General features: G+C 42.3%; 1 protein-coding gene across 5 annotated transcripts; it reads left to right on the forward strand.

The window, feature by feature from the left end:
* The first annotated feature begins 7,594 nt into the window (after positions 1-7,594).
* Positions 7,595-25,563, forward strand: LOC137267877 (cationic amino acid transporter 4-like). 5 transcript variants are annotated; one of them, XM_067802318.1, is made up of 7 exons: positions 7,595-7,733; positions 13,993-14,218; positions 15,944-16,114; positions 18,123-19,321; positions 21,347-21,458; positions 22,579-22,733; positions 24,739-25,563. In XM_067802318.1, exons 2-6 carry the CDS (start codon positions 14,026-14,028, stop codon positions 22,710-22,712), a joined length of 1,809 nt encoding a protein of 602 aa, XP_067658419.1. In that variant the 5' UTR covers positions 7,595-7,733; positions 13,993-14,025; the 3' UTR covers positions 22,713-22,733; positions 24,739-25,563. The 5 variants fall into 5 exon arrangements, with proteins under 5 accessions (XP_067658419.1, XP_067658420.1, XP_067658422.1 ...); XM_067802319.1 differs by having other exon boundaries at positions 22,579-22,656; XM_067802320.1 differs by lacking the exon at positions 7,595-7,733 and adding an exon at positions 12,979-13,081 and having other exon boundaries at positions 22,579-22,656.
* Positions 25,564-26,020: the final 457 nt, after the last annotated feature.

The following is a 26,020-nucleotide window of genomic DNA, read 5'->3' on the forward strand; positions in this document are numbered from 1 at the left end:
ACCACAGACATAGAGCGACTGCGGAACGTACGTGTCCAGTTTGGTTCAGGTAATACGTAGTTCTACAACAGCGTTGTACAGTCAGTCTTCAGGTGAATCGTTCAGATTTTACGGCCGCTTTGATCAGTACATTTGTCACATCTGATCTGTGTTGGACACCTGTGACGGAAGCTGCTATAGGACGCCTGTGTGGAAATCTTCAAGGGAATGCTTCAGTGGGAAGCCTGTGACGAAAGTCTATGTTGGATTCCAGTGAGGGAAGCCTGTGCGTGGAAGCATATGTGGAAGAATTAGGAGTTTGTGATGGAAGCACGTGTGTGGGGTTTATGAGGGAAGCCTGTGTCGGAAGACTTGAGAGAAGCCTGTATGAGAAGACCTGAAGGAAGCCTGTGCGGGAGGTCAGTTAGGGAAGCCCGTGTGGGAAGCCTTAAGGGAAGCCTGTGCGGAAGGCCTGAGAGAGGCCTTTGCTGGATGTCTTGAGGGAAGCCTCTGTGTGTGTGTATGTGTGTGTGTGTGTGTGTGTGTAAGGGGTGGGGTGGGGTGTGATCTATAAGGTAAGCCCATGATGAAAGACTTGAGGGAATCCTGTGTGGGAAGACTTTAGGGAAGCCTGTGTTGGAAGACTTTAGGGAAGCCTGTGTGGGGATCTTTAAAGAAAGATCTTGATAAAAGACCTGCTTTGGAAGACTCCGACGATGAAGGACTTGAGGGAATGCTGTGTACGAAGACACGTGGGAAGCCAGTGTGGGAGGCATAAGAATGAACTGCCAGTGAGCAAACATATGGCTCTGTGGTATCGATAACGTAGTTCCAGCCATATCTGCAAGATTCGAACCAACTTAAATGCGTTGTCTTACACAACTTCGTCGCCCGTTGACAGATGTATCGATTCTCGATGACGACGTATTGTTGATAACCGCAGTATATAGGTCGATGTTCCCTTGCGCCAACATAGAATATTGCGACAAAACTAATGACCTTTTTCCACAGCGTGACCGCGATATATCACGACAACAACAACAGGCCTGGAACACGTTGCTGATTCATCTTCAGTGAACTATGCTTGTCGTAAGAGGCGGCTAACAGGATCGGGTGGTCAGGCTTGCTGACTTGGTTGACTTATGTCATTGTATCATAGTTGTGTAGATCGATGCTAGTGCTCGTGATCAGTGGATTGTCTTATGTAGACAAGCATCAAGCATTAAACAACAAACCAAACAACGAACGCACTATAATACGAATCCTTGTTTCCCTGTCCCTGGTTTTTGACAACGTTCCTTAATACAGCTTGGATAGTGTTGACAGCATTCACTTACTCACACACAACAGGATTCATCATGTACGATGGAAATAACTTCATGTTTTTTAACGTCTACACATCTGCGATTATTCCGAGTGAGTAGGGTTTGAACAGAACTCCAGTCGTGTCACGATGTGTCTGCGAAAAGTGGGAAGAGAACCCGATACTGGTCTACAATGCTGATGGCTTTGGTGAAGCAAACAAGTATATGTAAGCTCATCCTCGCTAACTCCAGTGTATATGTTCCAATAAACCTACACTTAACTCTGGATGCATCTTTGTCTCGGCCCAATAATTTTACTACCTCCATGTGCTGGCTCCGCATTCTCACAGTAGCCAGTCAGCTAAACCGTCGTTATAACCGAGTTTGCCAGTATCAACAAAGAAGGTTTGGTCGAAGTGCGACTCAGATTTTGGGGGAAATCTGACAGACAAATTGTCAGAAATTGTCAGATTTCCTCTCCATGATTTTTGTTGCAAAGTTTGAACGGTTATATAATTTGAAAAGCGAATGTGAGTTGTGATTGGTACGCTCGACTTCCCAGCGTAGACACCTGTTGGATAAAAAGCCAGCCGTTGATGCATCCATCAGTGGAGATATAGTCATATAGTGGAGATTTATTGGAATATATTTATATATCCTGGAATACGTTATAAGCTAACGTATGTTATAACGGACGGACACAGTGTTTTATATTTATATACAATAAGTTATATCATACAAGTGAGTGAGTTACGTTTTACGCCGCACTCGGCAATATTTCAGCTATATGGCGACGATCCGTAAATAATCGAGTCGGGACAAGACAATCCAGTGATCACCAACATGAGCATCGCTCTGATCTTGGGAACCGATGACATGTGTCAACCAAGTCAGTGAGCCTGACCACCCGATCCCGTTAGTCGTCTCTTACGACAAGCATAGTCGCCTTTTATGGCAAGCATGGGTTGCTGAAGGACTATTCTGCCCCTGAACCTTCACGGGTCATCATGCAAGAGAAGTTTGTTATGTGACTATATAGAGAATCTCATGGATCACCCAAGCGTCTACTATCCAGTATATCAACATGAGTTGATAAAGTAACAAAAATCCAAAGCTTGCCTAGGATATTTTTGCCTTAATCAACGGGTGTTGGTATAAGTGATATCAGTAGACACTAGGGTGAGATTCTATTTATCATTCAAAATCACCCTGCATTAGTGTTCAATTAACAAAAAATTACACTAGATTTGGAGTGCAGCAATGTCATAGCATTGTGACATCATCAAATTCATGACGTCATAGCATTGTGAGGGCATTGGTGCAACATATACTGTCAAGACGACATCTGATATTTCGTCTGATCTCACAGAAGCTATATCTCCCCTGGAACACAATTTTGGGTGATAAATGTACATATCTGGACACGCGAAAGTATAGCTCACTGTGGACGTCTCAACACTTGCATCACCGCCGCTAGACTAGTCGTAGATGATTTAGATGTCTGCTGAACTCATTGATCACTGCATGCTGCAGACAAACTGAAACTCGTACTTTGTTTTGTGGTGAATAATTAGATTTAAGCAGGAAAGAAAGATCGAACTTCCTGAATGAGCACAAGTAATTCAGTTATATATTGCAGGATGACTCTCGAAAAATCGGTCACCAGTTATAGCCAAAACAGCTGGCGTTAAAATACATCCATATCACCTCGGGGCGTCTGTAATTGCCTCCTGCGTCTAGTAATCAAGAGGTGTTGTACACAGGAAGACTGATGACAACTGACTCGGAGAATGGACATCTGCTCACAACGGCGGTTTATGTCGATGTGGGACACTGTGTTGTGAAACATGAGAGAAGCGCTGCTTTAATGTGTCGTCAGTTGTGATGGTATCACCACACCGAACCACCCGTCTGAGTGAACGCGTGATCTGAAACTGTATGTGTTTAGCCACATCACGCTGGCTGTTCTGTCAGTAAAGTTTTGTGTCGACATGGATATTTCGTGCTGCCTGATCTGTCAGTACAGATACCTGTCACCATGGCCGTGACATGATTCCTCGGTCTCCCAACGTCATGTTTATCTGGCCATTTTAACTCTGCTGAATATTTATACATATTAATAACTTGGTCAAATCATTCTAGCTGCAAAGTTTAGTTGTCCACGTCAGTCTGTCAGCCTGTCAGCATAGAGCCCTGTTTATGTGTCCACTTCAGTCTGTATGTTCTGTCGCCATAGAGCGATGTTTATATGTCCACTTTAGTCTGCCGTTGTCTGTCAGCATAGACGCATGTCAGTATGTCCATTTTAGTCTGCCTGGTTTATCAGCATAGAGATATGCTTACTTAGCCACTTCAATCTGCCTGGTCTGTCAGCATAGAGCATTATTTATGTGTCCATTTCAGTCTGTCTGGCCTGTCAGCATAGAGCCATGTTTATATGTCCACTTCAGTCTGCCGTTGTCTGTCAGCATAGAGCCATGTTTATATGTCCACTTCAGTCTGTCTGGCCTGTCAGCGTAGAGCCATATTTACATATCCACTTCAGTCTGCCTGGTCTGTCACCATAGATCATTGTTTATATGTCCACTTCAGTTTGCCTCGTCTGTCAGCATAGAGCCATGTCTACCTGGCCACGTCAGTCTGTCTGGTCTGCCAGTGTGGAACCATGTTTAGCAGGCCACGTCAGTCTGTCTGGTCTGCCAGTATGGAACCATGTTTAGCAGGCCACGTCAGTCTGTCTGGTCTGCCAGTATGGAACCATGTTTAGCAGGCCACGTCAGTCTGTCTAGTCTGCCAGTATGGAACCATGTTTAGCAGGCCACGTCAGTCTGTCTGGTCTGCCAGTATGGAACCATGTTTAGCAGGCCACGTCAGTCTGTCTGGTCTGCCAGTATGGAACCATGTTTAGCAGGCCACGTCAGTCTGTCTGGTCTGCCAGTATGGAACCATGTTTAGCAGGCCACGTAGCACCGCCTGGTCGTCGACACAGAGACGTGTTATCGTTTGGCCACAATACAAATGATGAAGCACTTGCCCACATAGACCATGTGTGTGGTGTGTGTGGTGTGTGTGGTGTGTGTGGTGTGTGTGGTGTGTGTGGTGTGTGGCGATGAGGATGATGATCCATAAATATATCCTCCCCTCCCCTTCCATGAAATATGAAAGGTCCTAAATGATGAGTGAGATGAAACGGTGAAGTTACCCCGTGGCGAAAAGTGAGCTGTGAGTGTTGTTTTTAAGAGTCTGTTCCAGTAATATCCTGGACTGTCCTGTGTGAAAGAAAACGTGAAGTCCAGAATGTACCTTTGGTGAAAACGTACAATCCAAGCACGTATGTGGAGTTGACATGCCTGGAAATATTGGGGTACTAGGTACTATATATCTAGAACGCTTGAATATACGACCGTGGGTGTCCAAGCGATCTGCGATGCACAATAGCTGGAAATCTCCAGGGTGTTACTGGATAGGTACTAGATGCCGTTGTACAAAACAAACTTACCGCTAAAACTACCGTAAATCCATGTTAAGGTGTGGGAATTGCGGTCACCTCGACGATTATACCCCTTTGTACAACTGAGAATAAATATAAATGCTCTAGGATTAGAAGAATGAAGACGACCATCTTTGAGTGAGAGCATTTGTTTGTGGATACCAAGGACTACAAGGAGACTGACCATCAACTGAAGCTTATGACCCCCTGTTGTTTTCTTGGTGGAGGGTCTGTCCACAGATTGCCTTCATATCTTAAATGTGCAAAGGTCCTACTTGTTGTTACCCTGGGACTAGAAGAGGATCCAACTGCCACAGTCCAGTATGGAGTCTGTTCACTGAGTCGTAGAGAAATGAATATTCATGTTAAAAAGTGGTGACATCGCAGGCCGTCAGTCCGGACTGTTACATGTATTTTATGACCACTTTTGACGCTTATGTGTTCAGCATTGAATTCCAACAGGCAAATACATCTGTCACAGTCTGTTCAAAGGTAATGTGTTTTGAGTGACTTATCTCCAGCCTCATCCAGCATGCGGACACTCAAATGAAAAAAATAACCACATATAAATTAGATAAATGTTATTCACTGTTGCCGTATTGACTGTGCATGTTTGAATTTCTGATGTGGATCAAGTCGCTTTCCTGTGAATGCTGTACCCCCACTACAACGTATAAAACGCCTTGTGTCCTAGATGTAGATGAAGATCTAGAAAGCTCAGGCTGGTGGGATTTACATTGTTTGTGTGATGGTATGTTATTGTTATCACATCAGAGCATTAGTTACCACAGTCGCGAGGAGAAATATTTATTGTATATTTTTTTTATTTGCCCAAAGGTAATGTTGTACAGTATGGTTACATCGCATAGCATAACAATGTACACAGTACGTTCAGTCGCATTTTGCAGGATGGACACCTGTTATGCCGTCTAATGCAACAGTTATTTCATTGAAATTCAAAACTGAACTTTTTACCATAAACATTCAGTATTAAATGTTATCTGTCGAAAGTTGCGAAGAGGGTATGGAAGGATGACCGCTATGTATAAAAAAGGTTGAAAATTGGCATTTTGAAAAGTCAAGAAATTTCATCAGATCGTAATAATTTACAATTTCTCTTTGCATATGCTGAATGTTTTTTCTGTTACATCTGTAGATTGATTGTTTTACAATCAAGCATATTGCATCTAATGGGTTATTATTACCCCCACCCACCCAACCCACCCCACCCTATCCCCAAGTTATGCACCATTTGAAAAAGAATTGTGCCTTCAAAAATTAGATTGTGCCAGCCAGTCATCTTTTCACTTATTCATTTGACATGTACACAAAGTAAATGAATAATCGTCTTAGGTTCCTTAGTACGAAACGTACACATTTGAGAGCCAATATATTTTTTCTGAAAGGTATATTTATTTGTAGCTAGAATATTGTTTAATATTATGAATTAAATGCATTCTAAATTAACACTTTGTGTACATCTAAAAGACATAGGATTAAATGTATGAGTTAATCTTCACTATGTGTGTTATTAAACATATTTTTTCATCTGATTTGACTTCGTGGTTTTGTAGATTTTATGTCACACATGGTCACATAAACGTATTTGCAACCTTACTTGGGTATTACCAGACATTTCAAACTGAAAGGGAGACAGGGCATATCAACTTTCCTGACTGTCTTTCAGTGTAGATCTACTGTAAAATTGCTGAATTTAGTCCTTGATGTCGCAAAAATTCAATTTGCAGGTTATGGTTTAACTGAACTTCGCCCAAGATGCAGATACCATAAGGGTCAATCATGAAGTAAGTGATAAAGATCACTCGAGGAGAAACATTATTTCACGTCGAAATGAAAAGCAGGGCTGGTGGGAGATTGTTGGTTGGTTTGTTGTTTGAGGCTGCAATCAGCGAAATTGCAGATATATAGCGGCCATCTGTAGATAATAGACCAGGCAACCCAGTGATCAACAGCATGAGCATTGATCAGCGAGCCTGCCGATCACGTTAGGCGCCTTGTACGACAATCATCGATTACTGAATTGTTGGGAGAATTGAAGGAAAGCCGTTCATCCACTGCCTGCCAACATGTCACTCTCACTAAATTCTTGATGAAGCAAAGCTCACTGATGATTGAGATAACATTCATGGGATGGAATTGTCGAAATCCTTGTGTTCTATAACGCCACATAATGTTCCAGCTACCCGACGGTAGTCACGAAATAATCGAGTCTGCACCAAGTAGAACAGATATCGGCATACTGAGCATCGACCTATGTAGCTGGGATACAATGGCAAGCTTCATTCACCCGATCCTTCTTCACGACAAGTTTAGCACTGTGAAGAAGACCATACGGGGCAGATGATGGCATTCACAGGGCACCAGAAAGATCTCCGGCCTTTCGATCGATCGATCGATCGGGCGAGAGAGAGAGAAATGCTCGCACACATACTCACGCCCTCCTATCTGTTGAATATTGCTTGGTACTGAAGTACCAAAGTAATGAAGGAAATATACTCAAACATAAGTCCTGTGTCCGTTGCGAGTCGGGTTAAATAGACTAATATGGTTGTCCTGTTGGTTTGCGTCACGGCTGCATCCTCAGTCCCATTCTCTTTTCAGAGAGAGAGAGAATCTATTTTGTATCAGAGAGACAGAGAGAGAGAGAGAGAGAGAGAGAGAGAGAGAGAGAGAGAGAGAGAGAGAGAGAGAGAGAGCCAGCTCTGGACAGTCAGCTTGAACCAGCTGGTCTGTCAACTCAGTCACGTTTGACTGCGTCTGCCCCCACTCTGAAATAGACTCGTCCAGTCAATAATACGTCACCAGTACACGGAAGACTCCCGGTAAACAAACCTGCAGTGTCAAAGGTCAAAGAAGGCACGTATGCTGTTATCGTAGTGAATATTCTTTCCTAGATCATCTGCAGTCCGTCAGCGCCATGTTCACTGTACTGTACTAAGGTAAGGTAAATTTGAATCAAGTGATTCTTTCATGATTATTTAATAGGACACATTCTTCTGCCTGCGTTCAGTTGCCTTGCCACGTGGCCAAGTTTACTCGTCATACTGTAACAGAAAACGTTATGGCGGTGTTCTTTTGTTGTAATAGCGAGGTACATTTGACACGGGCGATAGCGGTTAAATCGTGAGGCTCAGACATGAAGTCGGGTAAACATGCACAGCAGATAATCTATTTCAAGTTCTGCGCGCAGTCGAGCAAGGCCACTAAAAAGATTTAGTACATGGTGACACAGAAATTGTCAGTAACAGGACTGTCGAACACTTTGATATAAATGTTGCACACACTTATTACGTGATATTTTCAGTGGTACTTATGTTTCTATTATTACAGCGATAGCGTGTATGCATATTCCCATATGTCACATTGTTAACCACAAACTTTCGCTGTGAATACTTTATTGTCCATGTACATGCACATAAGCATAGGATAATTCTAAGTCTGTTACTATAACAAGTTACATCAGTCCAAGTTTGGGGCTGCTTGGCTTGAACGTGAACATTAATCACTACATAATGTCTCTCCTATAATACAGCTTATGGTTGCATATCGGATGTATCTTAATTATCGCCAGTGCCGTGACAGTTGAATGAGTCAGATTTGAGCTGTATATCAAATATGCGTCGTGCCAAGTTACCGGCTTTCCTCGATTTAGTCAAGTGAATGAGTGAGTTTAGTTTTACGCCGCACTATTCCAGCTATATGGCGGCGGTCTGTATTTAAACGAGTCTGAACCAGACAATCCAGTGCATGAGCATCAATCTGCGCATGTGGGAACCGATGACATGTGTTAACCAAGTCAGCGAGCCTGACCACCCGATCCCGTCAGTCGCCTCTTATGGCAAACATGGATTACTGAAGGCCAATATTCTAGTCAGTGCCTTCACGGGTCAGGTGATACCACGGCGAATTTTTGTCAGTAAATCAAGCATGTTTAATACAGCTACATTTTCAATCTTCATACTCAGCGTTTGTTTGTTTTAGGGTGGAACGTTCCTAACTGGCGTGGTTCAATATTTGCAACGAAGCAATAAACCGTACTAAATATTGTAACCATTCGATCATTGTCTGAATGTACCGTATTTCATGTAACATGCGCTCTGAGGCTTTTTTCTTCAACGGATTTCCAGAGTTCAAATTAGCGGAAACGTGGTATGCGTGGAAGGATGGTGTCAGTGAAAAATCTTCTTTGCTAATATAATTATATATATGGGTGGGTCACTTTCACTTATTAACTTTTGGATAGGATAAGACTCTATGGTACTGTGACAGGGGATCGCAATGTCAGACCGCGACCATTGCGCATTTTATCAAGCACTGGTTTTAGGACCACACCCACCAATTCCGTTTTACGGATAAAATCTTCCTTTTAACTCTCATTCAACGGGAAACCATGTGATCCATAACACATGTATGTATTCATGCGTATAAATACATTGACACTTCAAAGTCCTCCGTTACGAGTGTGCGTGTGCGTGTGCGTGTGCGTGTGCGTGTCGGTGTGCGAGCTTGGTTTCAAAGTGTTGTACTAATATGATTAAATTATGCTGACAGTATCCCATCCATACATTACATGGGTGTTACATCCATATATTACACAATGTGTAACACATCTATCTCCTAGCACCGGATGCCCTGCACATGCCATAAGTCTCATTTTCAAAGTAAGTTATCCGAACACCTGATATCGTCACCAATTTTCAGTGATCCACCAGAATAGAAAATATAAGCGAGGCAGGTTAATAACTGCCTGTGTGGAAAACATGACCTCCTTGTACTTCGACATTATTGAACTGATTGCTTCGAGAACAGACGAAACGGCCGTTCCTGTTCCCCCCGAGCAGCTGCAATGTGAAAATCACGTTATCTGCTTCGATAGCTATTTGTCAAATTGGTATTTATGAAAAAATGCTAATACTTTTGTCAAAACGTTAATCATTAATACAATAAAGACAAAAAAAACGTTTTGAGATATGTGTCCTTATGGCTGTATTTCAATAGTTACATTATAATACAGTTCTAAACAGGTGTAGCCTAGAGGTTAAAGCGATCGATCGTAACGTCATGCATCTGGGTTTGATTCCCCGCTTGGGTACCATGTGTGAAACCCATTTCTGGTGTCTCCCTGCTGTGATATTGATTGAATATTGCTAAAGCTGCGAAAACCCCAAATCACTCACACTAAATATTATTTGACACCCATTGGGAACAATGGACGTCTCTAAAATTGTTTCTGTCATGAAACACGCATTGTTGATGGGTGTATGTAACCATATCGGAAACTGATATCTCATGTATACAAATTGGTATATCGGCCGTATCCCGCATCTGAAGGATGTAGGGATACTAATATTATCTTTGAAGGTTATCATAGCACAGCTGTTCGGAGATCGATACCTTCAAACCACTCGTTGCTGAATCAGCAATGAAATAGAAATTCATATTGGTTATGTCGATATTCATTATGTATATTCGATCAAAGATTGTTTCGCAGGTATTTCTGACTTGGTATGTTCAATCTGTTGATTAGGTGCACAGACGGGCGAACGGCATCAGACACTACAATTGGTTCAACGTTGTCCTGAGTTGCCTTTCTTGGTGCCGTCAGATAGAAGACTTTAGTTAGTAGTTGTTGGTCAGAATCCGTAGACTCTCATGCCTTTGTAGACATTAGGATTAAGTTTAAATTTTTGTAGGCGACACGCTACTCGAAAGGGGTAGGGAGTCATCTCAAACGTTTTGTTCTGTCTTAAATCTTCACAGAGACACGAGGGCCCGTGTCTGAATCCAGGTTCGTTACAATTAATGTTCAAGTTTTGAAAGCACATTATGCTCTTGCGTTTCATCAAAGTGGTCAACATCTCAGACATTTTAGACACAATTTCATGCACTGATTTCATTGTTCAAAAACACAATCTCCCATGACTCTAATATTAGTATAGGATAAGAACTGTAGCGACCACGCGCAGATAGTGTATGTTGTTCATGTTTTGTAATATCCATGTCTAGTGTATAGGTCTTGACACTTGAATCTTCCGATCTGGACTGCGTGCATATGTGTGTTTCGTTCAGCAGCTGATGTCCAGTTGTTGACTCATATTATTGATATGCAATGTATGGTAACGGAGTCAATATGAAGCGTGACATCTGTCACTAGTGTTCGCATAATTAATGAATTTTAAATGTGAATTCATTCTTTAAGTGGACATATGATGCCTACAGCGTTTGGTACACAATAATCGACTGCAATATTGGTTATTTGGGCCATGAAACACCATGCAGTTTTCTTTAACAGGAGACGGGATAGGTATGTGTGCGTGAATCTGCTCTCTTTCATTCTCTCTCTGTGTCTCTCTCTCCTTCTCCCTCTCTCCCATTCACTCTGTTCTCTGTGTGTTCAGCGTTCATAGATCTGATGTATCGTTCACTGCGTTGTTATTATTATTATAATTATTGTTGTTATTATACAATGACGCACTCCAGCAGATATATACTGAGATTTTCATTATACCGAGTGAATGCACTATAGGAGTGTTTCAGCACAATCTTTCCGTAATCCGTCACACACTGTTAGATCAGAAGCACGTCTAGCTCACGGTCGTTTTAGAAAATATGTTCATGGTTTGTTTAACGGTAAACACGCAGAGAATACTCAACAGGGAAGGGTCACGCTCTGCTGTGATAAATGGGACCAGGCTTGGATGAAACCAGCTCTCACATTTACTGCCGAGATCTTGTAGCATTTAGGCGATCACAGTTAAAAATATGTTTCGTGTCGCTCTTCCCGAATTGTGAAACTGGAAAAAGACATGACTGTGACTAGATACATAGCTTGACCATGTCCACAAATATGTGTATTCTTAGTAAACACATTCAATTACTCAACTAATGAACAAGTAATTGCTGTCAAAGTGTGTGACTGAATGTTGTTTTACGCAGCGTTCTGCAATATTCTAACAATATTAGTGCGCTGGACACCAGGAACGGGCTTCACACATCGTACCCACAAATATGTGGGGAATCGAACCCGGACCTTCGGCCAGTCGGGCGAACGCTTTAGCCACTAGTGATAGGTTACCTTACCGCCCCAATTAATGTCAAAACACAGGGTTATGAATCTGAACAGAAACGATTTAATACAAGCACAACCTTGCTCAACAATGTTACTCCATCACCTTACATTGGCATTGAAAGCTGTGATAGGATTATGATAGTGGATAGTTGCCATACAGTGCCAGTTAAAGAACGGAAATGACGTCACACCTGGCTCTGTACTGCCGAGTGAACAATACACTGTATTAGGTCACCGTGACATACTTTGTCACTAACGATGAAAACAATTGTATTGTGATGTTTATGTGATGCAACAACCACTGCATACTATAGCAGGTTTAACTTATTAGTCAGAGAGCCACAGAAGTTGGTCATAAGTGAGTGAAATTCCCATATACTTGCTTGCTAATTATTTCTTGCAAGAATAGTTTTCACAAATTTAGTTTCGGCCAATTGCTTTCAATGCTTATCTACCAGCTGGGAAATCATCAAAAGCTAGCTACATGCACATATAGGTTCAACAGGGCTGTCTGTGGGATAGTTTAAACTTGAGTTTAACTTACTTATGGTATTTATTCAGGTATCATTGGGAACAGAAATCAACGGAAAGATGAAACATACACTCAGTTAATAAAAATTATTCTTGCAACAGTTAATTAATATGTGAGTCTAAGGAAATGTCACTAATGATGAGTCACTTGTGGCTAAGCACTCTGTCTCCGTGACGAACATGGCAATGTTCGAATTGCAGCTGTTTTATCGCTTAAATTACCTACTTCTGCACACGTCAAAAGATTAATTTTAAGCTTCAGGGAATGTCTGGGGAGAAAGAAAGCATTGCTAAATTTACAACGCGAAACCACTGTTTCAAGAGAACACTTTAATACTTAATTCATTCGCCATTACATCATACACAACCGTACAATTTACAGAGCTTTTAACACACATTACAGATGATGCAACGAGCCAACTGCCGTTGCCATCTGGTATGTATTGTGTCCCCGTGTTCGCCTGTTTGCGTCCTGTCCTAGAGAACCGAAACCAGTATCCTCCACGGATCATTTCGTATCAACTGTCAGTCCGTAAAATGCAAGCGTGGCATGGATAGATATGGATAGATATGGATAGATAAGTATATGGCACCGCAGTGCCATATGTTAGACCGTTCTCCTCTGACTGATGGTGTGAATATTATGGCTACGAAAGCTGTTACTTTGTTCATGGGATACAGTTTCAGGTGTGTATCAATATCCTCGTGTTTCTGAACATGTCAGTATGATGCATTTTTCATGTAGATATGACACGTTAAAAGCATCAATGTGACAAAATATATGAAATTATTCAGTGATTTCTTAAAATGTGGAGTTCCTCGTCAAAAGACCTGACGGCAGTCAGTGTGCATCCTGTTGGTTGAACGTTGAACGGTAACCAAATTGTATAGGCTGGCGTGTTGAATGTTGCAGAATGAACGTACTGACAATGCTGTGGCGAAACTACAATACGTGTTGTTTAATAATCACATGTACTGCCACTGGCGTTGTTTTTATATCATTCTTTTGTAGTTGCAACATTACAAAATAGGCTTTAGCTATGATATTAATATTTTGCACATCGATCATATGTAGTTCGATGACTAGTTGATTTTAATCATGGCTTTTGGTTGCCGTTACGTTTTGAGCCTCTGAGGGCGTTACATCGCAGCTGGTTGATTAGTTCGGACGATTCGGATATGAGGCCTGAGCTTGAATGAATGTGCGCTTACGTATGTTCTTTCACTAGCTTTCGCGTTTTACATGGCGAGCATTTCTATATGCAGAGTTGATTCCTTCTGGCTTTTGTTGGATCGAATCCCATATTTGTCATAATTGCTTCTTTCTAGGCTCGGAAAGCCATAATCGTGCTGACAGGTTTCAAGAGCGCAGTTATGACTTTAAAACTGTTCACTTGTAGCAAACGCGCAAACATACTCCCTTAATACACACAACAGGGGAAAGTGGTAGAGGACGTTAGAAGTTGACTTCGACAGGTAAAATCTAGTTTTGTGACGTTCGCTGCATCAGATTACATACTAGTAATATTTTCAAAGTTGTCTTTAAAAATAATGGTTTCCGTAATTTTATGTCTGTCTGTCTGTCTGTCTGTCTACAGGATGCGGGGGTAAGAAATCCGTCACTGTCAATAATGGGGGGTTCGAAGGAAAGGTTGTGGTACCTGTTGAACCGGATGAGGAAAAAAAAGGTCATCTCGGAGCACGACCACAGCACGGAGTTGAAGCGATGCCTCACTACCACCCACCTCACATTCATGGGTGTGGGCTGCACGGTGGGGGTGGGGATATACGTCCTGGTGGGCGTGGCTGCCAAAGAATATGCAGGTGAGACATTATGTTAAGAAAGTCAGTGGTCAGGGATACTGGATCTGGACCTGAAATGATGTGTTGTTAAAATACAATGCATTTCAGTGTGCGTGACTAGACAGGCATCTTGCTGTTGAGACTTCTAAATAGACCCCGCAAAATCCTCCCCTTAAGACCACGCATAACGGTACGTGTATTGGCATATTGATTCATCTAGGGAATTCCGCCAGACATAATAAATTTATCATATCTGTTTCACATTAGGAATTATCTTGCCTCACACATAAATATCGTTTTCTGACGGGACGAGTGCTCACCTGTTATTTTCAATATACCCCGCTTACAAGCGAGTAACATTTTTAATGTAGCCCACTGTGAATGCAGAACTCATTTGGTGCTTCGATGTAATAATTATGTATCTCTAATAGCACTAAATGACGAAAAATACCGATATTTGCGAATGCAAATCAATGGAAGGAAGATTTCTCCATATTTCTTGTCGTCTGAAAAATCAAGCGATGGCTGCAGTCAATTCAAGAGCAACAGTGAGATGTTCAATACGATAAATCTGGGCCAATGGGCCAATGAGTTCATCTGGGCCAATGAGTTGAGAAATGAAACAAACATCTAGGATACATCAACCCATGTTCATTTCGTGACCAGTGGACAACTTATAATGCCATACTACTACTCTACGTATACCCTTTCGAAAGCGTTACTAAGGCTGTTGTTAACTTCTTAAAGGAGCTTCCAGGCCTGAGGCCTATGCCGGTCACGAAAGATACCTGTGAAATGATATAGTGAGTGAGTTTAGTTTTACGCATCGCTGCAATATTTCAGCTATATGGCGGCGGTCTGTAAATAATCCAGTCTGGACCAGACAATCCAGTGATCAACATCATGTGCAACTGTTTGAATATGGCTCGATATATAGGAATTGACCAAGTCAAACCAGAACAAAACCAGAACCCCTCTTCCTTGTCTCTCATTTATTCATGCATGTATGTAAACGTGAAACAGATCAGACAATCTCTCTTCTTTGTTCCTCGTTCAGGCGGGTAAGTCGGTGAAATGGAACCAGCTGTGATCCTGTAAATTGTCTGTTGAGTAAAACGTTAAAGCAAAATACCTTTGTATGTCTTTGCCGATTCTGGCAGAAATTCTGCAACACATCAGACTTTCCTCCTAATCAAACCGACATATCGTGTTATGACTGAAGGACACGTCACGTACGTGTTTGTGCAATGTCAAATCAATGCTGGCTGTAGACAATTACCCACTTGCATGCTGGTGCGGCTTTCACATAAAGAGTGTTAATCAAGGCGTGACTTGGGCATAAGCGTGAGGGGTATTCGGAACGTTACACGCCCACTCAATTCCAATCCTTATCCCAGCAGTATGTGTCATGTTTACCTAACTCAATATATTTTATTGATCAGTTGTTCAAATCCTCATGTTTGTAGCTTTACGTATGTACATATGTCCTATTTGGGTAGCATTAACCCAATATAGTAACTGCATGTCGAACAATCATGAAGTACGTTGTTGATCAGTTTGCAATATTTGTTTAGCATTGTGACTTCCTGTAATAGTCTTTGTGTTGTAAACACATGAAGCGGCACTGTGGAATATGAAATACATTTACCCTTCCTGGAATATACCATAACGTGAACGCTTGTCATGACGAAAGTCCATAATCTGAAAGAATTACTGACTGACCGTCAAGCCTTGTTTACCCACCAGGACCAGGTGTGTTACTGTCCTTCCTCTTGGCCGGCTTGGTGACTGTCATTAACGCCATTTGTTTCGCGGAGTTCGGCGCAAGGATACCTAAGACCGGTGCAAGTTATACCTACGTCTATGAGAGTGCCTGCGAGCTGCTGGCCTTCCTTGTGGGCTGGATGGCCCTTGTGGGTAGGTACATGCACTTCAGAGGAGAGGTCGTTTGCATGTGTGTTGTTTAACGCTGATGCCCCAGCTATGCAAATAACAAACTTTGGGCCAGACAACCCAGAGATCAATAGCATAAACATCTCCCTACGCAACTGGGAAACAATGACCGAGTCAACCGAGTCAACAAGCCTGGCCACCAACCCCGTTATTCACCTCTTGGGACAAGCAGGGGTTATTGAAGCCTAATTCAAACTCAGATCTTTACAGGTCGAGGAGAGGACGGTGGTGTAGTATAGGGGAGGTCCCAAAGTAGGGTAGGAAGCGGGGTAGGAACCAAGAATGACCCAGTCGTGTCAGACAATTGCTTTTTGTATATACACCAAATACCTTGAAAGTGAAAATGACAAGCTCTGAATATTTAATTGGAAGATCCATACCCGATCTCCCGTGTCTCATCACTTGTGTGGACATAACACCTCACTCACTTCCGCGTCCTTAAACTCTCAGCTCAAATGCAGTATTATCTCTCGAAGGATTCCGCTACGTTAAACCAAACTCAGCTTTTCTATGATGACACATCTCAGTAGACACAGTAAACCGCAATGAAACCAGATACTCGGCTCATCAACCGTAACCGTGATGTGGAATGAATTGTGTTGTACTGGAACATCCATATAACGTGGCGGGTATCAGTTCGTGCACGTAATAAAACATCACACGTCAGCATATGTCTATGTGCTGATAAATTATTCTCTAATATCACTCTGCATTGTTTTCGTTCTACATGAAAAAGCACAGCTGGTATGGAAATTCTATCAATATTTTTGTGCCTGTACTGGTCACAGCTGCTGTCACGGGTTGATATCGATTGTGATTTGAACTATAGACAACCTGATAACTGAACCTGCTTAAATAGTCCCTGGTGAACCCATGAAGATCCGGGATAAAGTTGATCCATACTCGTAAGAGGCGACCAACGGGATCGGATGGTCACTTGGTTGACCCTTGTCATCGTGTCATCCATATAGCGTTGATCGATGCTCATGCTGTTGACAATCGGAATGTCTGGTCCAAACTCGATTATTTACGGACCGTCACTTTGCACTTGGAATAATACTGAGTGCGGCATTAAACAACAATCAACCAAATATGGTCAAGTGTAAAAGGTACACAACCATAGAACAGTAGCGTTGGCGTTTATTGCACGAGGACTGGGTCGCATACTGATGTCTGGGTTCACTTCTTCACCCGTAGGTCTGGTTACAGTGTGGTTTCAATACCCTATCCTTTGGTTTAGGCTCACGTCCCAAATCTGAAAACTGAGTTCACATCATCAGCCTCAGGTCTGGGTTCACTGTCACTGCCTTAGATCTGGAATTACTGTCACCGCTTTAGGTCTGGGTTCACTGTCACCACCTTAGGTCTGGATTCATGTCCTCATGGCCTGGGTTACCTTACCCTCTATTCCTGGTTCATTTGCTCACTCTGTTCCCGTTTCATTTCCTCTGGCTTTTGTCTGGGTTCACTTCCTGAGCTTCATGGTTCATGTAGTCCTACAGGTAAACTGAAAGATGCCAGTAATGAAGTACTTACTCACAATAATTTTATACTTATACATAGGTCAGTCAAACCAGTCTGTGAGTGAGTGAGTTTAGTTTTCGCCGCACTCGGTAAAATTCAAGCTATATGGCGGCGGTCTGTAAATAATCCAGTCTGGTCAAGACGATCCAATGATCAACAGCATGAACATTGATCTGCGCAATTGGGAACCGATGACATATGTCAACCAAGTCAGTGAGCATGACCACCCGATCCCGTTAGTCGCCTCCTATGAGAGGCATCGTCGTTGTTTATGACGAGAATGAGTTGCTGAGGGCCTATTGTACCCCAGACCTTCAAGGGTCATGAGACCGGTCTGTAAACGTCTGAGCCTAAACCAGACTGCTGGAGATCGATTCTTAACCGTAATCCCCACTTCAGTGAGTACTGTCTCAGCTGCATGCAGTATACTTATTTCTTGTTTCTGTAGGTTACATCACAAGTGGTGCCATTGCAGCAAGGGCCTGGAGTGGCTACCTCGACTCGCTCTTCAATAACAACGTCCACGAATCCACAGTCCAAGCTCTCGGAAAGGTCACCCTCGGGCCGCCATTTAGTGAAAGTCTGGACTTCCTGGCATGCGCATATGAGATCGTGGTGATCATAATTATCTCCCTTGGAGTCCAAGCTTCCGCTTTCATCAGCACCCTGTTGGCGGGTGTGTCGGTATGCGTGTTGCTGTTCGTCACCATTATGGGTCTAGTTATCGGCGACTTCAGGAACATCACCAACACCGAACATGGAGGATTCTTGCCGTATGGCATCGGTGGAGTACTGGCTGGAACTGCAGCCTGTTTCTATGCATTTCAAGGATTCGACATCATCTGTATGTCAGCGGAAGAGTGCAAGACGCCTAGCAAATCCATCCCAAGAGCAATATTCTCAGAATTACTCATTGTAACTCTGCTGTACGTGGGGTCATCCTGTGGACTCATCCTCCTCGTACCCTACTCAAAAATTGACGTTCGGGCACCTCTTCCATCTGCGTTTGCCTACAAGCACATAGAGTGGGCGAAATATGTCGTCAGTATAGGTCCGACGTTAGGAATCAGCAACCTTAATATCTTAAACCTATATAATTTATCAAGACATGTGTACTGCATGTCGAGCGACGGACTCTTCATGAAGGCCTTCCTCAAAGTGAACAGAACCACCAAGGTGCCAGTCAGGGCTACAGTTGTTATGGGTCTCCTTGTGTCTCTATTCGCCCTTCTCTTCGACATTTCCAACCTTGTCAGCTTCAACGTTATATCAATATTTCTAAGTTTCGTTATATCAAACGGCATTCTATTACTTAGTAGGAAAGAGGAACGTAATGTTAGATCAGGGTGTTCAGAAAACCGAAATGTTAGCTCGGACGAACAACCCCTACTGTCAAGTGATGACCGAGTAAGTGAACCGAGAACAGGGTTTAGTGGCTTAGCGGACAGAATAGGGTTGCTGTATCTCGTGTGTCTTGTTGTGTTCACATCACTGGGTCTGGGACTTCAGCTCGTCAGTGGTACTGACGACCTGCTGCACGGGCGCGCGTTGGCGTTCGTGTGTTTAGGACTTCTGCTGGGGTTAATAGTGTTCCTTACAGCGCTGATGGCAACGCAGACCGGACCGGCTAAACATAGCGGCTTCAGGGTAAGTATTGCATACTCCTGAACCGGTGATAGTGTGAGTTTAGGCTTACGTCACTTTTAGCGTCGTTTCACCAATTTTTGAAAATTCAAGATATTTATTTGTAAAAACGCCATATACGAATATACCATTCTACAGGGTTACTTTCATTTTGCTTTAACGTTCGTATACATGTTTAAGGAAATAGCAAGATTTAACAGAAATATGCTATTATTTCATAACATTATTAGTTTTGAAACGTTATTATGATCGCCACTACTACCATTTGGAATTTTACACTTTCTATCAGTTACAAAATATACACAATCATACAGTACATATTTTTCATTCACCCTTATATTACAGTGTTTATAAATGGAGGGACGATTACTAAAGTCATTTTCCGACAGGGAACACAAGAAAAAGGCTTCACGCACTGTACCCATGGTCTATGGCATAACGAGTGGTTTTATCTACTTGGCTACCCCATTGGCCCTCTCGAGTTAACATGTTCCCCGTGACCGTTTACATAATAGTCTATGTATTTAAAAGTCTATTTGGATCAATGACTAATGGGTCTACATGTACAAATCCTTTAGCGAAGACTAATCTAGATATAACACGAGCCCATGTTGTCATTCCCAACATACACCAGTTATGGCGCAGTCATCGAATTTTAGCATTAAAACAACGCAATGATTGCCCTTGACACCTGGTGTTAACATGTAAGGTGTAAAGGCAACCCTGTTGTATAAGATAACGTGGGTTAACAAATGAAGCTTAGGTCATTTACAAATGTTCATATTCCGTGAAGACCTGGAATAGAACTGGTCTTCAGAAGGCGTTCAGGACCCGTGAAGATGTGGAGTAGAGCAGGGATTCAGCAACCCATGCTTGTCATAAAAGGCGACTATGCTTGACGTCAGAGGCGACTAACGGTGTCGGGTGCCCAGGCTCGTTAACTTAGTTGACATATGTCATCGATTTCCAGCTGCGCAGATCGATGCTCATGCTGTTGATCACTGGATTGCCTGGTCCAAATTTACATACTTCGCCATGTAACTGTTACATTGCCAACTCCGACATTATACAAACAACCATCAAACGTTCAAAGTAAGATAATTAGATGATTAGAGAGACGTCACAGAAAAGAACAACAAAACTGATGGTCAACAAACCTGTCTGAATTGCGACCCCGGGTCTGTGAAAAAAACCGTTCATTAACAAGTGAAGACAAGTTTAATAGATGAAACACCCAAGACAATGTTCAAGTAATTGACACATCTCAGTGTGATTTATCATATGTGAAACACATGGCATGTGATGCAATTTCTCTAAATATACATTTTGTCACGAGGGAAAAATACCTAAATGATAGCATGGTAAGAAAACTCAAAGGTGATATTTGTGACATTTTGGTCAAGTTATTGCGCCAATCAGTGTTCAACAACGACAGAAGACACTGAATACCTCATACATTCTGTTACCCAGAACTTTCTGGGGCGATGTTTTGTTTGCAAAATAGTGGCTGGTAGTATGTGGGCGGCATAGTACAAGAGGTCATGTATTCAGCGTCATAGTGTTTTCTTTCTATCATAGATTGAAACACACTGTGCCATTTCGTGACAGCTTGGCGTCCTAGCAAGATAACGTATACTTGCCCCCTGTCATTGTGTTAGTAGAGGTCGATGTGATAGTGTTAATACAGTGTTAATGCAAAATATACGGTCATGAAAATGCAAAATATACGGTCACGAAAATGCAAAATATATGGTCACGAAAATGCAAAATATACAACGGTCAGGGAATGCAAAATATACAACGGTCACGAAATGCAAAACATACAACAAGGTTCACGACTTGCAGTGCCCAGCCGTAGTACCCTGTTCTAGGTTCAAATCCCAGATTTGTCATGATTTATTTTGTTTTGGTCTGAGGACCTTCCTCGTGCTCATATGTTTCATCAGCGTTGTACACCTGAACGGTGTCATAACTACCACGGCCTAAAACATTGCAGCTTTCACTCACTCTGCAATGTTCTTTAAACAGATGCCACTGGTGCCTTATCTTCCAGTCCTGTCCATCGTCATCAATATCGTGCTGTTGGCGGCGGCGGCCAACGTCACGGGGGTCGTCGGCTACATTATCCTTGTTGCTCTGGGTATGTCACTGATAACAAAACTTGAAATCTTACTGACTGCTCGGAATTTGTGTGTTCATATTTACAGCCGTTCATAAGGAGGGTGATACGGGAGAGATCCGCGAAGATCCCGGCCAGAACTGATCTTCAGTATCCCATGCTTGTCGTGAAAGGCGGCTATCGGTATAGGGCCATCTTGCAGTTTGACTTTGTTGACATGTGTCATCATAGCCTAATTGCGTAGATCAATGTTCATGTAGGTTGATCACTGGATTATCTGGTCCAGACTCGATTAGTGACAGGTCGCCACACAGCTAGAACATCAGAATACGGCATAAAACAAAGGTGATGCGAGAATCACTATATTGTCATGACCATCGTACCTCTAAATATGAGGCGGTCGATAAATATTATTACTATATGCTGATACAGTTTATGAATATGATGAAAAGAGTCAGCAATAATACGCTGAAAACGGCTGGATTATCCGATTCTCGATTGAAAATGGAGCTTTATTAAACATGCTTGGTTTATTGACACGCGAAATTCGCTGTGATATCACCTGACCTGTAAAGGTCCGGGCTAGAATATTAGCCTTGAGTAACCCATCTTTGTCGTAAGAGGCGACTAACGGAATCGGGTCGTCAGGCTTGCTGACTTGGTTAACACATGCCATCGGTTCCCAATTGCGCAGATCTATGCTCATGCTGTTGATCACTGAATTGTCTGGTCCCGACTCGATTATTTACAGACCGCCGCCATATAGCTTGAATAGTGTTCAGTGATGTGTAAAACTAAACTCACTTACTCACTCACACACTCAGATCTAAATCACCATAGGCTTTCGCCCACATCAAGCTAGCACACTAACTCACTGCATCACCTCGACGTTCCACCGAGAATCAAGTTGACATACTGTCATACAGCTGACCAAGAGATACTCGCTCATGCACATCTATTAACGGCAAGTAAACAAGAGCTATACCTTTACAGTGCCGGGCCGTGATGCCAGTCTATGTTAAATGTATCAGTAATACCTTCACTATTACAATCACACCGACAATAATAATAAATAATTATTGTTAACCCATGGTATGTGCTATCATTAAATAACACTGAGTTGGATATAATCTCGCTTCAGGTTTCGGGATATATGTGGCGTTAGTTCTATTCCCCTCTTCATCCAGCGGACAGAACTCCTCCTCCGGCAACGTTGAAGGTAAGCGTGAAGAGGAGACGTCGTTGATGAACGCTCGGGACGACGACTGCGACTAAAGTGACTGCTTGTCATGGGGTGTGAGTATGGGTTTGGTTCGCATGGATGCACCATGCAAATATGTACTCACCTTCTTTTCAAATTCAAGGCCGTAGTTCCACTGAATACATGCATGAGTGCACTAATCTTTGTTACCATTCGCGGCCATGAGTCCACAGTGTGCTTGCATACCATCCAATCCGCGAATATGATTCAAGCACATGCATCTTTAAAGTACTAAATTAATTTAGGGTTGACAGATTTGATTCACCTGCATGCACGCTTAAAAAAGAACTAACTTATTTAAGGATCCACGAGTTTGATACCACTAAAAGAATAAACTTGTTTTCGGTTGCACGGATGATTCGACTGCAAGCATGCATACACGTACTAACCTTCTTTATTATTCACGGGCATCATTCCACTTCAGGCATGCATGAATGCATTTACTATTTTAGGATTCACGGCCATGATTCCTCTGCATGCATGCATTAAAGGCTTGGGTTTGTGGGTTGAGACTTTGTTGTATTTCTGAAAGAGGTTTGTTCTAAGTCGATTATGGTTATGAAAGACTTCTTTCATTTACTTGTAGTCTACACTGCTATCATCAGTTACGGACTTTAATAGTGTGTTACACAGGGGAGCAGGTGCTTGATTCTCATCCACTTTGTCCCCAACACGCCCTGTAATTATTATTTATAAAAAATATATTATTATATATGCACCCTCTGTATTATTACGTGCATGTGCATGATGTAGGTTGGTACGACTTTCATAATTAGACATACAGCTGTGACACAATCAAAACCCTATTATCACGTCATTAAACTAACGGGTACACTATTGCACTGAATCTCTCAGCTAACGCCTACACATTTCTTTTAATTACTTCACCTGTGACATATGTCGACTTTTTGCTGCTTAGTAACATATCGCCATTAACGTCTACCCCACGATGCATTTTCTGTGATAGGTTGTCAGTAAACATGCATGACAGCTGACTGACCAGGAGTTGTTAATGGCCATTGTAATAACTGGTGTAATGTACCGACACCCTCATTTTATGCCTTGCCATCTGCTGTATGTGTGCTAGCATGTAATGTAGGACAAATGTTCCACTGTTTGAGTTGTAATAACTACCGAGGCACCGTTCCGTCCAATTAAATCTGAAATCTCACTGAAATGAGTGATTCGTGTCAGTGAATCGAAAGATACGTGTTTACAATGTACAATAATATTTGCATACATGTGAATGTATCGACTGGCATGTACTTGATTGACAGTTTGAAATATTTTATCAAACAAGTGCCAGTCATGTTCAGGGAATTCTGTGTTGTGTCGGCAGTCATCATCATGAACACATGGGTTAGAAATAATCTTCAGTAACCCATGCTTGTCCACACCCATGAAGATCCGAGATAGAATTAATCTTCAGCTTGTCTACACTCATGAAGATCCTAGTTAGAATTGATCTTCAGTAACCCGTGCTTGTCTGTACCCGTTACAACCCGAGTTAGAGCTGATCTTCAGGAAACCCATGCTTGCCTACACCCGTGAAGATACGGGTTAGAGTTGATGTTCAGTATTCAATGCTTGTCTACACCAATGAAGACCCGGGTTAGAATTAGTGTTCAGTAACCTATACTTGAATTGATTTTCTAACCTTGATTTTCATAAGAGGCGACTAACAGGATCGGGTGGTCAGCCTAGCTGATTGCTTGACACACGCCTCCGTATCCCAAACGCGTAGATAATGTTCGTCGCCATATAGCTGGAAAATCGCTGAGTGCGGCGCAACACTAATCTCACTCACTAACCTCCTTGTTCCAAGGCAACGTGTGACCACCAGTCCATCCATTTTGATACCATTTCCGTGACAGTAGATGCGCACCAAAATGTGTGTTCGCTGGAAGGTGACAATGTCGATGACGCCACTTTTAAAATCGTCATAAATATCAAAGGAAACACGATCCAGTCGTAGTTATTTATATGATTTGTACGTCTTATGTTTTGTTTGTTGTCGAATGATAATGTTACATTTTACAGATTGGATCTGGGAGGGCAAGAAGTCGAGGGAACATGTGATGTGATGGAATGGCTTGGTGCTGTGCGTGGTTACTGGATCTCAACAAAGGCTGTTGTTTGATGTTCCACACCCTGCTAGAAAATATGGTGTCAGTCTGTAACAGTGAATGTCCTGACCGGCGGTCAGTTTCATGTCAACGTATCTTGCCAAACGTTATATTTGAGACTCATTTGTCACTAAAGTATTGATTGGGTTGAGTCCCACCCGGGATTCGAACTCACGTGTAGTTATGAGACATGACCTATCAACACCACTTACATAAATGTGAAAGAACACATGTAAAATGTGGTGGGTATTAGTAATGGAGACAATAATAGAGATTACCCCAACATAATCTTCCAGTTTGTTCACCGTCCTACTCTCACTTACTGTCAATTCATCAGAATATGTATCACCTTCAACTCCTACATCCAATATGGCTGCAATACTGCCTACCTTCCACCACACCGTCGTGACAACGATGCTGCAGTGTTATAATTGCAACGTTCGTTTTTATCGTCCGGAACATATGGCAGCAATATTGTTGAGTTTTATCATATTCATTAGAATTTCGTCATAGTATTTTCGACGAATTTGTCGGTGTACATTTGTGTTTGCTCATCAGAATATCGTGACAATATTGCTGCCATGTTGCCGATGTGATGTGTCTTCAATATTGTCCCAGGATGGACACAGTCGTAGTGCTTGCCTCACCACGTGAAGCAGGACCATGAACATGAATCTTTTACATACAGCTCTGTACATATTCCATATACTTATAACAATAAAATATTCTTTTACTATGACACGAGTGTATTCTTTAAATATATCAACTCAATCTCGGGTGACCTTAGACAAAACGTACTGAACTCCAAGGGATGAGGACAATCTTGAGATCTGGTGTGTACTGGTCCTATCACAACAGCATTGTATGTATAGGGCAGGAACGTCACCACACTGACCCCAACACAACGACCGAAAAGAATCACCATGTGCTGTTGCTGCATTCATATCAGTGCTGTGTCCGTTAAACTGCTCTGTCTTGTTTGAATATGTGGAGTATGTATGGATGTTGTATTGGGCACACATAGACTTCACTGAGCATTTTCTGTCATCATGATGAATAGAACAAATTATTTGTGAGGCACTGTACAATTTCAACTTTTCCACACCGAGAAGTGAGTCTAGTGGGTAAACGACGCAATTAGATCGCAATGTTCACACTTTTTTCTATAATTGAACGTGACACGTTTGGTGTGTTTC

This window comes from Haliotis asinina, chromosome 16 (genome assembly GCF_037392515.1).
Source record: "Haliotis asinina isolate JCU_RB_2024 chromosome 16, JCU_Hal_asi_v2, whole genome shotgun sequence".
NCBI lineage: Eukaryota > Metazoa > Mollusca > Gastropoda > Lepetellida > Haliotidae > Haliotis > Haliotis asinina.

Coding starts and splice junctions, on each gene's coding strand:
- LOC137267877 (XM_067802318.1), top strand. CDS start 14,026: ATGGGGGGTTCGAAGGAAAGGTTGTGGTACCTGTTGAACCGGATGAGG. Junction 19,322..21,346: donor CTAAACATAGCGGCTTCAGG/GTAAGTATTGCA, acceptor TTCTTTAAACAG/ATGCCACTGGTGCCTTATCT. Junction 21,459..22,578: donor CATTATCCTTGTTGCTCTGG/GTATGTCACTGA, acceptor ATCTCGCTTCAG/GTTTCGGGATATATGTGGCG.